A 15,682-nucleotide genomic window follows, 5' to 3' on the forward strand; every position below is an offset into this window, starting at 1 on the left:
CCTCATTAATACCAATTCTCTATTGACAGATGGCTGGCTGAACAGTCTCAGAGTGTTCCAGACATTGATGGTTTAATCAAATTAATCTGCAGGGCATTTCTTCAGGACAAATCAAGTGTCTCACGGGGTCCGGAAAATTGACTTTAAACGAAAGCGACTCGATTACAAGTTAAGTTGAGCCGTGTTTCCTGAGCACAAATGGGAGTTGAATCACTTAAATGCAGAATGTGGATTAATGAGGAGATGAAGGAATTAAGACATGCCTCTGGAGTTTTACAGAAGGTGGTGTGGAATAAAAAAAAAAAAAAACATCCATCATAACACTGTGGGACCGGTTTCTCCTTAAACAACCTCTATGTGCACTCATTGGATCACAAAGAGGGACTGTTTACAGAAGCACCTCCACACACACACACACACACACACACACACACAGTTGGGTTGTGTATTCCTGCGCATCATAATATAAAGCTGGAGCTTCATTCGAGCTCTGTGGAAGGGCAAATAAACACAGATTGAGTTAGGAGGCAGCTTCCCCCCCAGATCTGAGCGTGGTTCATTCCTGCGCCTCTGTATCTTCGTTGTGAGCCGCTACCAGAGTCTTCATCAGCATCGGCGCTGCCAGCGCACAGCAGCAAAGTGAAGATCCATGGACAGAATAACACTCAGCACAGATTTCCACACGCCAGACTGCCACACGGTGTAACTGTGAAGAGGGGGAGTTATTTTCATCTGATTTGGATCATGGAGATGGGGAGGACTTACAGTAACAGAACATAAGCTGCGCTGTAAAAGTAAGGTTGCTTTCTGAAGAGGATGAGTAACAAGTGTCATGTTGGTGAGCAGCATCAGGTGCAGATAAAAAGAGCCTCAGGGGAAAAGAGCTCTCTGGAGAGGCTTGAACTGGAAGTACTTTTCTTTGGCTATATTATTTCACGTGCAGCTTAGATCAGGAATTTTTAATCTAAAATAAAGTCAGTTTGTTTGGAAGAGTTAAGAATAAAACTGTTTATCTTATTATTCTCTTTTTTTGTGATAAAAATAAACAATATCTTATATACCCGATAAATATTAAATCCTTTTTTGACCCAAAGATTTATATGATGGATATTTTTCCAATGCTTTCAAAGCATTAGATGACCAATCATTAATCGATACTTTTCATTTGAGCACACTGGCCACAGCACTTTTTGTATTAGAAAAGCAAAATGGAAAAAAAAAACATCCTTCTTTCTGTCAGGACTCATTAAGCTCAATCCAACTTACCTGTAAAGTTGAACCTTTGCTGAATAAAGATGGATATTTTAATGGTATGATGCTTTCATTCATGCAGCTTACCAAGTCCCATTATGTTGCTCATTGTCTTTAGGGCTGTAATTGTCAGCAGCAGAGAGGCAAATTGTGCATGCAACTGTGTCAGATTGAAGAGGCTTTCACAGAAAACACTGTCATTCACCACTCCTGTGGTTTTTAATCAGTGAAAAGCGTGTGTGTGAGGAGAGTAAACGAGATGTGTCAACACCTTTAGTCAAAGTCTGATCCAGCGCCATTCTCATAAAATGCATTATATCAAGTAGCTGGTCATAAATAAGCGGAAAAGGACACATTTGCTTAAAAAAATGTAACAATAGCCTTTGAAGCCAACTCTGTTCGAACATAAATTGTGTTTTATGCCACTGGCTTAGATGCATGTGAGGCTCAGAAAGGGAATTGAGCTGGTGAAGTCTTCATTAACAAGATAAATCCAATAAGTAGCCTGTCGTCTATCCATGATTTTTCACCTTACTGTTAGTAAAGTGGAAAACATTCATAGAGGATAGTGAGGTGTTAAACACCCCTGCGCTGTTGAATTCACACTATTAATTACGATCCTTGGAGGGTTCAGGCACTAACAACTGTTGAAGCAGCTGGAATATGCAGATATAGTAAAAGCCTGGCCTGAATGAACATTTTACACAAACCTTATTTTGAAAATACTGAGTTAAAACAATTAAAGTTCTTACAGGTATTTATCCTGTGCATGAACATGTGTACGGTTATCTTCATGTTCTTTTGGTGGCCTATGTAAATGCATGCCCCTGCGTTATTCTTTCAGCAGAAACGGTTGTTAGAATTGCCTGCTTCATGCAGAGCGTTTGGATTTCCCCCCTTTCTTTTCCCCTTCTTTCATTGTCCCATTTCATGGCTCTGAGCTTGTAATAGGAGCGGGCAGAAGAGAGAGCGCACAGTCCGCTGGTGTGCTTGGGCGTAGAGCCTTTGATTAGAGGAATACATTGTGATGCTGAGAGACGGTTGTCACATGTCACTCATATGCAAGACGGAAACAGACGCCATCCTCGTTGCTGTGCCTTTGTGTTTTATAATACAGGCAATTAATCAGACATGGTCCTATGGGAGGAAATTCTCCTCAATGCATGTACCAGTAGTTTATTTCATGTTCAAACAACAGGACCTTGGATAAAGATTGTTTGTTTAATAAGTTGATATTCTGTGCAATCTTTACCTCACTGTGATGTTATCCAATGCCAAACAGCCTCAGGAATAAGATCTCTGCAAATATTATCCATTATTTCAACATTTATTACAGTAACTTTGCATGTTTTGCCGATTAAAACCTCATCCAGATCCCCTGGATGTCACCAAAGACAAACCTTCAAGATGGATGATTATCATAAATATTCAAGCATAAATCCATTTTTGAAGATTCTGGCGGGTAGCTAAGATGTCAAGCTGTGATCTGTGTTTCTAAAGAGCAGGAAGGGTTGGTCAAATCAGGAAGGGGGTCTGAGGAAATATGCAAAAGCTGGAGAAAAGATTAAAGTAACAATCAATGATTAGAATTAGAATATCTCAAGAGGTTTTGAAATTAATACATCTGAGCCTGTTCCTCTATACGTACACGCACGAAAGCTGCTAAAACAAAGGTTATTTGTAGTGGTGGAAGATACAGCAAATTATATCTTTTTCCTAAAGAAGAACATAATTCTTACCTGACAAATGCATTAAGTGGTTTAACCAGCTTGATCTCGTCCAGGCTTTACAATGCTTTTATGTTTGACAAAGTACAAACATTGATAAGTCTGCATTTTCTTTTCTGAACCATTGTGTGGTGTTAAATTTCACCATGTGCCAACAAAAAGGTAAACCATGTCAAATCATCCAACATGAGAATGTTGTCTCTGATGTGCACTGTGCATGAGAAGCCTGACTTTGATGCAATGTGAAGGACGGCAGTGGGATGATAAAACTGAATATTCATGTATTCATCTTCAACCAGATCATCCCCGAGTACTTTTGAGGTTTTTTGTAACTGCAGATGGAATTGCACTTGAAAGTTGTAGGATGTTGTGACAGAGAAAATTATCATTTCAAGTAGTTTTTTACAACAGTGAGCAAATCACTTATCTACCTCCTCGTTACTGATTCTATTGCCTTTGTGCGCATTAGTATTGGAAGGCACTGATCTCACACGTGCATGACAAGTGTGTGTGTGCAATATATACTGAAATACATACTGTATATAGAGTTCACACACCTAATGTGGCTCAACTATTAGTGTCAACATGCCTACAACTTCTTGCAGAAGCAATAAATGGCAACTCAATATTAAATGACAGTTGTTTTCTCATTATGTAGTTAGTGATTCTGACTTTTCTATTGTAGTTAGTTGGTAATTTACACAATGATTAATGCCTTCTCTGACTTTTTTGGCTTGCTACCGCGGGCCGATTGGATGCTCTAAAGGGCCGGATTTGGCCCCTGGGCCTTGAGTTTGACACGTATGGATTACAGGTGTATAACCAAGTCCAGAACTGTTATTGTGACAGACTCGAAGCTTATGTGTGACATCTGACAATGTGAAAATCAAACAAATAGGGTTTCTAATGTAAATAATTTCTAATTAATGCACATTGGCTTTCTTCTGTTGCAGAATGCATCAGCTGATTGTCTCTAAATAATTTTGGCCCTGAGCTGCCGGGCCCTGAGCCGTAACCATGGCGTCTCCAAACAGCAGCACACTAACCACCAACTTCACAGGAGCTTTGGACGACAATGACTTTGAAGGAAACCTCTACCGACCCTTCTCCGTTTTCAGCGTGCTAACTCTGACTTTACTCGCTATGCTGGTTGTGGCCACCTTTGTGTGGAACCTGTTGGTGCTGGTGACCATCCTGAGGGTGAGGACTTTTCACCGAGTGCCCCACAACCTGGTGGCTTCCATGGCAATCTCAGACGTGATGGTAGCCGCCCTGGTGATGCCTTTGAGCTTAGTGCACGAGCTGAACAACAGGATGTGGAAGCTGGGCCGGGTGTTGTGTCAGGTGTGGATCTCGTTTGATGTGCTCTGCTGTACAGCCAGCATCTGGAACGTGACCGCCATCGCACTGGACCGATACTGGTCCATCACCAGGCACCTAGAGTACACTCTTAAGACACGTAAAAAGATTTCCAATATCATGATTGTTCTTACATGGCTGCTGTCCTCCATTATCTCCTTGTCGCCTCTTTTTGGTTGGGGCGAGACTTACTCAGAGGGATGAAGTGCCAGGTGAGCCAGGAGCCGTCCTACACAATCTTCTCCACCTTTGGAGCGTTTTACCTCCCCCTGTGCGTGGTTCTGTTTGTTTACTGGAAGATCTACAAGGCTGCCAAGTTTCGGATAGGCTCTCGCAAGAAGAATACAATCACTCCAATGGCCGAGGTGAATATTTGCTTTGTTATTGTCTTTCTTCTTTAATCATAGATTCTTGAAAACATCTTATGACCGTGTCCTGTAAGTATAGTTTGCAGTGTAATCGTTATTTTGGCTGAAGAGCTGTTCAACCGTGATCGCAGAATGTATGTATCTCATGTACCACCAGAAAAACTTGTAATGAGACCCATGCTGCTCATCACCACTCCTAACTTAGTAAATTTGTATAGGCAGAATGAAGCAGTTCATAAATATCCTCCTTTGCGTCATCAATTGGCCACAGCACTGCACCTTCCTGGCTTAGTTGTTTGCCTAATCAGGAGAGACAAAGGTCTAGACTCGAGCATCAGTAAACACTTAATCTGGCAAAGTTTCTCTGTAAAGATTAAATCGCTTTTGTTCTAAGACACCTTAATGGATGCAAATAGGGAGATGTCTTTTTTCTCTTTTGAAAAACAAAGTTTAAAGCATCCTCCCAAAAAAAAGATATTTTGTTGTGTGACAAAAGATGATTTTGTCAGTGTGACATCTGATGGTTTAAAATTAGTTGCGTGTTGTCAAGGGGGACCCATCACTGAATTAATTAGACCAGTGTGTCACTGCTTTGGGGAGTATTTTAACTTGTGAAAAGACTTCCAGGCACTCAAAACTCACAGTTGGATTTCAACTGTCGAATATTTCACCCAAAGTAATAACTCACCCTTAATGAGCTTTCACCAAATCCTGCCAAATGACTAAACCAGCTATTAATGCTCAAAAAACCTGCTGTTATGCAAATGGAACAGACAACAGGTAGAAATTTGGGTCCTTTAGTGAAAATGTGCTCCTTGAGAAAATGTCAACATAGACCCCTGCCTCTAAAAAAGACATGCTTTCAGCCAATCTACTACGAAAGCTTGAAGTGACATAACTTTTTCGTTACAATGTTATGCTTTCAATCTCTGGCCTCAACTGTAAATGGTCCTCCACATCCATCTCTACTGTAATAAACATTGAGGCCCTGCTGACATCTCATTGTTCAGCAGATATCACCACTGACTGAATGAGTTACTGCAGTGCAACATATTGTTGAAATGTGAACCGCTCAATCACAACTGAGCTTTACCTTCAACAAAATAAGAGAAACTCTTTGTTCACCCTAAACTTGGTGAACATTATTTTTAGAAAATAATTTTCTGTGAAGCTTTGCCTTCATTTAATCAAGACTCATTTAGGATGCTGGTGCCTGTCCTACAGCTCAGTGGTTCTCAAACTTTTCAGCCCGCAATCCCCAAAATAAAGGATCCACATATATGAACATTGAAGAACAGTCATGTGGAGACAAGGCCATCATGAAGGGGGAATAAAGGGGAGAGCTTTTGGGGGCCCATCCATAAAGTCACAAAATTATGGTCTATTGTTCTATGAATTTGTGATAACCGCATTTATATATTGATGTGACTAATATCCATTGTTATTGAAGAAGTGTATTATTATTATGTAAATCATTTTTAATCAGAAATAAAATGGGTTAAAAGTCACCAAAAATGGTGGAAAAGGTAGCAAAATTTGACAATAAAAACCACAGATATCAGTTAAAAGTTGCAAATTAGAGGGTTCATATAGTGTCAATATTGGAACAATTAGTTTATCCTGGCAAATAATGAATGTGGTTAAATTGGAAAAAATATGCATTAAATATGGTGAAAAGAGGTTAAAAGTTACAATAATGGGGCAACATATATGACATTAGGTGGAGAAAGTGGTGGAAAGGGTGAAAATGTCTTGAAAGCGGAAAGAAGTATGCAGAAAATGTATTGAAATTTAATGGAGAAGTTGCAGAAATTGAAGTAATGTAGCAAATGCATAAAAGAGCAAAATATGACAAGAGAAAGTGATGGAAATAGGTTAAAATATGGCAAGTTTGGTATCAAATTGTTCAGCAAATATTCTAAGTTTCTTGAAGGCATCTGGCGACCCCCTTGCAGTGTCGTAGTGTCTCACGACCCCAAGGTTGAGAACTATAGCTGACTTTGGAAATAACACAGGATGCATCTTGGAAAATAAATATCTAGGTTGTTCAACAAAAAAAAAAGAAAATGCCAAACTTAGGAAAGGAATTGTGTTTTCTACTTTCCAAGCTGTAATACATGAAAACATATACTGTCAGAAATCGATTTATTGATTCAAGCACTGCAAAATCTATAGTGTGTGCAGGCTTTGTGAAAGTCTGATAAAAGATTGACGTCACTTTCTTTGTGCACTTGTCGAATAACAGTTCAATCTGGGAATCATCTTTTGTCAAGCAGCCACAGGGATTTCTAACAGGATTGGTGTTGGCCAAAGAAAATGCTGTTCTTGTTCTATAAATTGTAAAGTTTGTAAAAGATTGATGAATCAATCCAGAATTTCAGATTTTTCTTTTTCATGTTGGATGCTTTCTTAGGTAAAGGAAGAAATCCAGCATCCCCAGATGGTGTTTACGGTACGCCACGCCACCGTTACCTTCCAGACAGATGGGGACACTTGGCGTGAGCAGAAGGAGAAGAAGGCAGCGTTGATGGTAGGGATTTTAATTGGTGTGTTTGTCCTCTGCTGGATTCCTTTCTTCATCACTGAGCTCATTGTGCCGCTGTGCTCCTGTGACATCCCTCCCATTCTGAAGAGCATCTTCCTGTGGCTTGGCTACTCCAACTCCTTCTTCAATCCCCTCATATACACTGCCTTTAATAAGAACTACAATAACGCCCTGAGGAATCTCTTCTCTCGCCAGCGCTGAGCCGCCTTCTCCACTCAGCTGACATAACGCACCAGCATCCAATTCTCAGTGATACTCCTTCTAATGGACATTGATCAATCCAGTGTTTGACACTCCATCATTCCAAAATGGGGTGATAACCACAAACTGTGTCTGTACCCCTAATGGTATGTTATGTTGTGTTTTTAAAGCACTTTTACCACACAGCCTGACTGGGATTGACAGTGGATCTACTGTATGTTCAAGGAACAAATCAAGCCCTGCCAAACGTCTTTTTTTTTCTCCGACATTTCAGCTGTATTCATGAAAAAGACATTAAAACCTGCCTTTCGAGACTATCATTATCTTGTGTGAAGCAGCTGGGAGAAGAGAAAAACTGACATTTTCCAAGAAAAAAAGGTTAGATGAGCAAAATGAATCTCCGGAATAACCAACAGTGGGGTTTTCTGCTAAAAGAAACATCAAATGGTCTTTGTGAATCGTACTTCAAACAAAACAAAAAAAAAAAATACATCTCATTTTAAAAGATGGATCGCAGGGAGTCCCACAGCACTTAGTTATAAAAATGTTCAGAAACCTCATATCGCTCCATTAGCCACAAATCACTGCTAACAAAAACAAACGTATTCCGATGTGTTTGTAGATCAAATGCATTTGGTTGTACTATGTTGAAGGAAAGGCACCCTAACCTCTCAACATTTTCAAACCCACTCCTTTTAAGCCATAAGAATGTCAATTTGAACTTTTAAAAGAGACTTCAACAGGATATATTTCTACTTTAGAGACACAACGACCAGTTCTATGGATCGATAACTCTATCATCTCTTTCCCAAGACCATTGACATTTGGTTTAGACCAGCACCAGAGAAAGAAACGCAAAAAACCTTCATTCTATTACAAAACTGACCTCCAACAATATCAACTAATGCTTAAACTGTATACTTTCTAATGTCTTAACCACAACGTCCGGTCTTACAGGAAATGTATTAATTTTTAATGACAGCCATATGTACTATATCCTTGTTTAGGAAATGTACTCATTACCTTCGATTAGAACTATACGCATAAAAATAATTATGTCTTTATTGAAGTCACCACTGAAGATTTGTTTCTCGTGTTAAATCCATTTTTTAGAAATGTTTTATCGTTAAATACTTTGTGAATAGTGTGAATCTTGTTTAATCTTTACAGGAACGATGTCCTGAAGATTTATTAGGATTTATGCTGTGTCATGCTCCTCACACATTATGTTTTTTTAAAAGCCAAAATGAACGCAAACGAAGCTGAGCAGCTTGCCAATCTCCCGTCTTGTTATTGTAGTCTGTGCATCAGTATTATGTGTATAACGGGAATTTTTTGGAGTACTAAAAAAGAAACGCCGTTATTTTTCTTAGCACATTATTTTTTCCAGTAATTAATTAATCGCAATTAATGCGTTAAAGTGACAGCCCTAACCAAATACATCATACATAACACATACTGTAAATCAAGACATGCTCTAGCTTGTGTTTAAGCCGGGGAATAAGCAGGCAAATATTATTTTCACCACAGATTTAATATAACAATCATTTCAATCTGACACCTGTATAACGTACACAAGATAGGTTGGCATGAAACAAATTTTATTACATAAATTCTACAGCGTTAAGTTGACCAGAATTAAATTGAGGGATAAAGGATTTGTTTTTTCCATTATTATAAGTAGCTAAAAAGAAAACCCAAAAACATTCTTCAAGCTTCATGACTCTCAGAGACTGGAAAAAACAACCTTCTTGTTTGGTTGTGTACTTTTTTGTGTGACTTATCTTTAATCGCAGTGAGAGCAGTATTTGGAAAAAACTTCATAGCGTGGAGCATCAAACCTGTGTGTGAGGTGGTCAAACTGACAATCCTCAGTGCAGTAATAGTTGAAAATCAGTGCAAAAGTACCATTTAAGAGGTGGTTTATAGCAGATAATCAACGTGCAAAGCTATTGTAAATGGAAAACCAGGTCATTTAGCTTGGCAGATGTAAATCAATAGCTAAGATGTTCACTTCTGGAAGAAATCATGAAAATCATTGAAATTTTTTTTACATGGGGCTATTTGAGTATGCTGATTCCATTTTTAATGAGATCCACGCTGGAAAACCAACTGTTCCCACTCAAAATGTAAATTTTCAAAACAGGGGATGGGACTTGGATAAGCAAACTGCTTCTCTCGTCTCCTTTTTCGGCATGTACAAAACAAAAAACAAAAAAAAAAAGGAATAACATAACTTCCCTGAATGCAGCCAATGAACTGAATAAATAAAAATAAATAAATAAATAAATAAATAAATCCAAGATGGCCACCATACGTTATGTCAATTTGGATATTTTATTACAACTTTGGTTCTATTTGACATACAAACATTATCTCAGTGGCGAATTATAGGTAAGAAATAGTATTTTAAGCCATTTCATCACAATCCTTGTCCCAAACACCTACATTTTGCCACAAAGATCATGTACCAAACAGTACCAAAGTTATGATAGGATTGAAATTCGCAATACGGATGGCGGCCATCTTGGATCTTGCTCTGAGCACAATTTACGGTATCTTATGATATATTATTAAAGTCTTTGACCCTGAAAACCAGTTGCCACTGAGATCATGCTTCAATGTTAAATAGAACCAAAGTTATGACAAAATATCCAAAGTGGCAATATGGATGGCGACCATCTTGGATTTCTCGATTTTGAGTGGGAACCATTGGTTTGCCAGTGTGGATCCCATTAAAATGGAAACAACATACTCAAAAAAAAACAAAAAAAAAACATGTACTTTCTTCCAGAAGTGAACATATTTTTGACATATCTGCTGGGCTTTTATCTCTATTGATCTTTTTCCTATGCTAAATTATTTATTTATTTATTTATGTTTACTCCTTTACTTACTAGTTTTCAATAAATTATATTTATTGCTGAGACAGTTTTCTGCAGGAGAAGTCTAATTTACCACACATAATTGTCACTCATTTGGAGGTAAAATTTGAAATAGAGTTGGTTGATTGGTCAAGTGTTGCTAATTCATTTGTGGTTTTACAGCAAGACCTAATTATTTGGTTTGCTGAAAACAATGCACATTTTTTCCTATTCCATGCTTCATATAATTTGATACATTTAAAGGCTGAAAAGATATACACCATATAAAACAGATGTAAAGAAAAAAATGATAAACAGTGATGTGATGTCTCTCTTTTTTTATATATATACATTTTAGATTGTTGCAAATTCTCTACCTAATATTTAATTGTTTACTTTATTTGATCAGTTTTAACGCTGGCAAACCAAAAGGACAGAACCTCAGTAAACCTCTGGAAACAGGTGTAACAATTAACCAGCCCATTGCCCACTAAGCTGATTCCAGTAGTATATTATTATCTATGTGCATGAAACATAATGTTTGTAGATTCCATCCATTCTGATCAGAAAAAGTGAATGATAGCACTTGTTAGCTGAAAGTGAGTCAAAGTAATGAGTTCATTCGCCCTTTTTGTCTAGTTTGTAATGAGCTGGCTCAGCTAAAGTGTGGCAGTAATGTATCATCTGTTCTTGTTTTCACATTTAAAATGTGAAATCATTATCTACAGTAATGCACCTTATTTGTAAGGTGGCTACTTGAATGGACATCTGTGTATACTACGTACCTCAAAAGATAGATATGAATATAATGTAAGGGATTCTTTCTGTTAAAGTGTGTTTTTTAGTGTCTGCATGCTTGAGTCCTCCGAAAATCCTCTGATAAAATGACATTTGCCAAGGAATGAATGTATGAAAAAAATAATCACAAAGTGGTGTGAGTAGAACAGGTTTTAGCCATAAAGCACATTTTCTGATTTTCAAAGATGGCTCACACCTGTTTTAAAAGGCACAAAGAAAGATGAAAATAAACAATGCAGTAAAAAGATTTTCATTTTTGTTCACATCTATTTGTAAGCACCAATGATATCAGTCTAACTGTGGCATCAGTGCAAGGAGAAAGTTTGCTGTTATTCTAGAGGAGCTAAAGTGTGAAAGCCCCCCACTTTAGCTAAACTGAGTTGACTGGTTGAGGAAAAACCTGTGCCTCAGTTTCAGAAAGACAAGACAATTGAATTAAATTGTAAAGCTTCATGAACCTTGCAGAGATCATTGGCAACCTTTTTCCCTAACTAACTACCTAGTTATATTCATGGTCAAATGCAACAGATTTAATAAGAAAAGTGACTAAATAATAATTTCACATAAGAGTTGATGAAGGCTGGCCACGCTACACTACACTACATTAAGACAGCAGGTTCTAAAGCACAATTCAATTCTTATTTTTTTGTGTGTGTGTGTGTGTGTGCGTGTGTGTGTGTGTGTGTGTGTGTGTGTGTGTGTGTGTGTGTGTGTGTGTGTGTGTGTGTGTGTGTGTGTGTGTGTGTGTGTGTGTGTATTAGCATTCCTCACTTTGATAATCATTCTAATGTATCGTAGCAAAGTAAAAATGTAGAAAGTAGCCAAATACAGCGCACAGAAAAACAGAAGTAAACAACATTCTTGTGTTTGTACGAGTACTGAACGGGGGAGTGTTCATGGGCGTGTCAGACAAGCTTGGAGTTTCTTAAAGAGACAGGGCGTCGAGGCGTCACGAACTATGAGCTTTAATATTTGCTGCATTTTCCCAAAAAAATTGGGTAGCATAGTTATTTTACTATGCTATAGTACTATGTGCCTAAAAAAAAACATGACACCCCCACTTTAACCGCAAAGTATAGGTTGCATAAATGCGACAAGGTCATTCAAACAGCAGTTGCATTGAAAAACATCAGGCATGTATCGGATTTAGAACCACATATGAAAGTAACATGGGTCAAATAAAAAAAAAAAAAAATCAGAATTGTGCTTATTAAACTGTAGTTTACAGATTGCATATTTTGATTGATTTAGGCCGCATTTGCATGCAGTTTGAACGTAGCCTAAGACTGGCTAGTCAAAGAAAACTACTCTGGATGAACTGAAGATAACATTAGAAATAAAGAACCAATACAGGACCTGTTGTATGGATGGATGGATTGATCCAAAACTTCTCTTTAAACATCTCTAAACATTTACCACTTGTTAATTTCTTCCATGAAACAAGCCTTTTTTCACAATGAGGAACCTGCTGTGCTCAGCCATGAATAGAAACCCAAGTATAGAATGTATTCAACAGATGCTTCTTACCATGCCACTGGTAAGCCGATGACATTTTAAGTGGAAGCGCTGTGAAGCTCTGTCAGCCACTGACATCTGTCGCAATGACATTGCATTGTATATTTTCAGCATAAACATCTGATCCTGCAGAGTGTGTTGGGCTTGTCTTTCAAAACACATTTTCTTAACATCTTACCAACTACTGTAAATCACGTAATAAGAAAAGGATAAAAGGAGAACGATTGATCCAGAAATACATTTCTTTTGTGCACCACACAGGGTTTTAAAGTAAGGGAAACAAGATGAATGCAGTATGACTTTTTCAGAAAACTTTAGAAAAACTGCATTTTTCATGAAGCTACCCGTAAATGATTAAATAAGAAAGCTTTGCATAATAGCCTTTGCTATATTTTCTTTTTTTTTAACTCCCAGCAAGTACTCAGATGGAGATTACACAATTAGTGTAAATGTTAAAACGTAGGAGGTTTCAAAATGTGATCATCAGAGATATGATTCAGATGGAGACAAACATGGGCCGAAATACATTATATACAGGATAATGGAGATTCCACTATGGAAACGTGAAGGTAGAGAATCAGGTGAGTCCTTGACACCTCACATACCATCAGAGAAGAAAGGATGGACCCGCGACAGCCTTGTGCTCTGTTGCTATAGCACCAAGGCAGAAGAAAACATGCTTGTACAGTCTTCTCTCTATTCAGGTTTTACATTCAGCAGCTGGGTTTGTACATAAATGTTTTAAAGATGTAGCACAAGACATATGGGTCAAACTCAAGGAAATATGCCTTTCAAAGGAGAAATTTAAATGCATCTGGATAGCAGGTTTAAGGACAAGTTACACAATGCAGAAGTTACATGTCTTGCCTGAAATTCAGTTTCCTCCCACAGTTCAAATCTATCTGTGCTGAAGCATATCAGTGCAGGAGGTGGGATTTTTTCTCAATTACTGCCAGGTCATCTTCCCAATCACATGTACAAGCAAATAAACATAACACTACCATGTGAAAGTCATAAAGAAGGATCGACACTTTAGTAAAAACTAAATCAATGAGCAGGTAACACTGTTCTAACCTGAGTGTGAGGTACGTTAGGGTAACAACACATTGCGTTGTGATTCCCTCTTGAATCACAGCAATCAGTGCTGCAGATGTTGGCAGGCATAACTTTGATGTTTGCAGATAAGCATGTCGGCACTGTTTTATTATCAACAATACAGACACAGCCAGCATGAAGCCTTTGGTTTAAATTCCCGTGAAGAGTTATTATAATAAGAATGAGATCATTTTCCCAGGGATAAAACGTGGTTTTATATACAGCACTTGATGATCAGAGCAATAGTGAAAATAGTGCAATCGAGAGCTTCAACGTTTTTTTTTTTTTCCCCTGCTATGTTCGGGTTGTGTGTGTGTGTGTGTGTGTGTGTGTGTGTGTGTGTGTGTGTGTGCGTGTGTGTGTGTGTGTGTGTGTGTGTGTGTGTGTGTGTGTGTGTGTGTGTGTGTTGTTCCAGCAAGATTAATTTTGTCTTCTTTTAGAAGTGTTTGTTAAGTTGAGGTTTTGTTTATTCAGAAAAAGTTTTTCAGGAAATTGTTATCTCCCAACATGTTTCGACTGACAACTGCCGGCCTTCGTCAGAGAAGTTCTACTGGTCGCCTTTGATCCTTCCTTTGAAGTTTCACATGACTTCATGTAAATTCTAACGAGATTCGTTTTGTCTTCTTTTAGGATAGTATGTTAAATTAAGGTTTTGTTTATTCAGACAAGGTTTTTCAGGAAATGTTTATCTCCAGGCATATTTCGACTGTCAACTGGCAGTCTTCAGAGGAGTTCTACTGATCGCTTTTGATGCTTCCTTTGAAGTTTCACTTGACTTCCATGTAATAGTTCAAGTGAGATTAATTTTGTCTTCTTTTAGAAGTGTTTGTTAAGTTGAGGTTTTGTTTATTCAGAAAAGGTTTTTCAGGAAATTGTTATCTCCCAACATGTTTCGACTGACAACTGCCAGCCTTCGTCAGAGGAGTTCTACTGATCGCCTTTGATGCTTCCTTTGAAGTTTCACTTGACTTCCACGTAACAGTTTCAGCGAGATTCATTTTGTCTTCTTTTAGTTGACAGTTGACAGTCGAAACATGTCGGGAGATAAAAAATTCCCAAAAAACCTTGTCTGAATAAACTAAAACCTGCTTTTACTTCTCAGAACACCATGTAAATCTCAGTTAGATGGATTAATTAATCGTACAGTACTCAAGCCTGTCATCTTAACGCCTCACAGCTGGCAAAGTTGGACTCCACATGGATTAATTTTCTTAGAAAACATGTCCGAAATGGATTTGAACGTGTCAATGCCCCACCAAGACATAGAGATAAAACACCATCGTTTGAAGAAAACAACGTAGACTGGTGCTTCAAATATACCAATCTCGACATTTCACCCACTCTACACCGATCTGTAACTTCTGTTTTCCAGACTTCCTAAGTCAGCCCTGCAAAAACAAATTTTGTTCCAATCTAATAATAAACCATATACCCGTGACATATGGAAAAACTATGATAAACTTTCTGTTATTCAACTGCAATGGGAAATGCAAGATAAGTCAAGGTAACTGCCTCTGGTGGAGCGAATCCTTGGCACCTAAAATGCTGAAACAGTGGAAGGGTAAAAAAGATGATGAGGAATGAGTGCATCCTAATCCAGTCCTTCCACATAACAAGCTACACTACAGAACTCACTCAAACATGCTGTCCCTTAGGTGAAAAAGCCAAAAGTGGCACATATTGTGCAACTGTTTTTTTAATGAGCCTGTGTGGCATTTTGCATCAGCAAATTGAACCCAGAATTGTCTTTCTGGTCAGACTTCCTTTGAAATAAAATCAAGATTTATGGTTTTGGTCCATATCGTCCAGCCCTAGTAGGAATGTTCACAGCATTTCATTGTCAACAAAGGTAGGCCTACCACGTTCTACTCACCTAATTGTATTTAGTAAGTGGTTGACAAGTGGCTGTTTTAGATTTCCTGTACAATTGTATTAAAATATAAGGGATACTGGAGCTTG

The 15,682-nt window shown here is 38.1% G+C and overlaps 1 protein-coding gene across 1 annotated transcript; it reads left to right on the forward strand.

Annotated features, from left to right (window-relative positions):
* Positions 1 to 571: 571 nt before the first annotated feature.
* Positions 572 to 8,252, forward strand: LOC114460323 (5-hydroxytryptamine receptor 5A-like). Its single transcript, XM_028442253.1, is given in 4 exon segments — positions 572 to 717; positions 3,932 to 4,533; positions 4,536 to 4,723; positions 7,119 to 8,252. Coding segments are annotated over 3 exon segments (1,059 nt in total). The 5' UTR covers positions 572 to 717; positions 3,932 to 3,995; the 3' UTR covers positions 7,452 to 8,252.
* The last annotated feature ends 7,430 nt before the right edge of the window (positions 8,253 to 15,682 follow it).

This window comes from Gouania willdenowi, unplaced genomic scaffold (genome assembly GCF_900634775.1).
Source record: "Gouania willdenowi unplaced genomic scaffold, fGouWil2.1 scaffold_424_arrow_ctg1, whole genome shotgun sequence".
NCBI lineage: Eukaryota > Metazoa > Chordata > Actinopteri > Blenniiformes > Gobiesocidae > Gouania > Gouania willdenowi.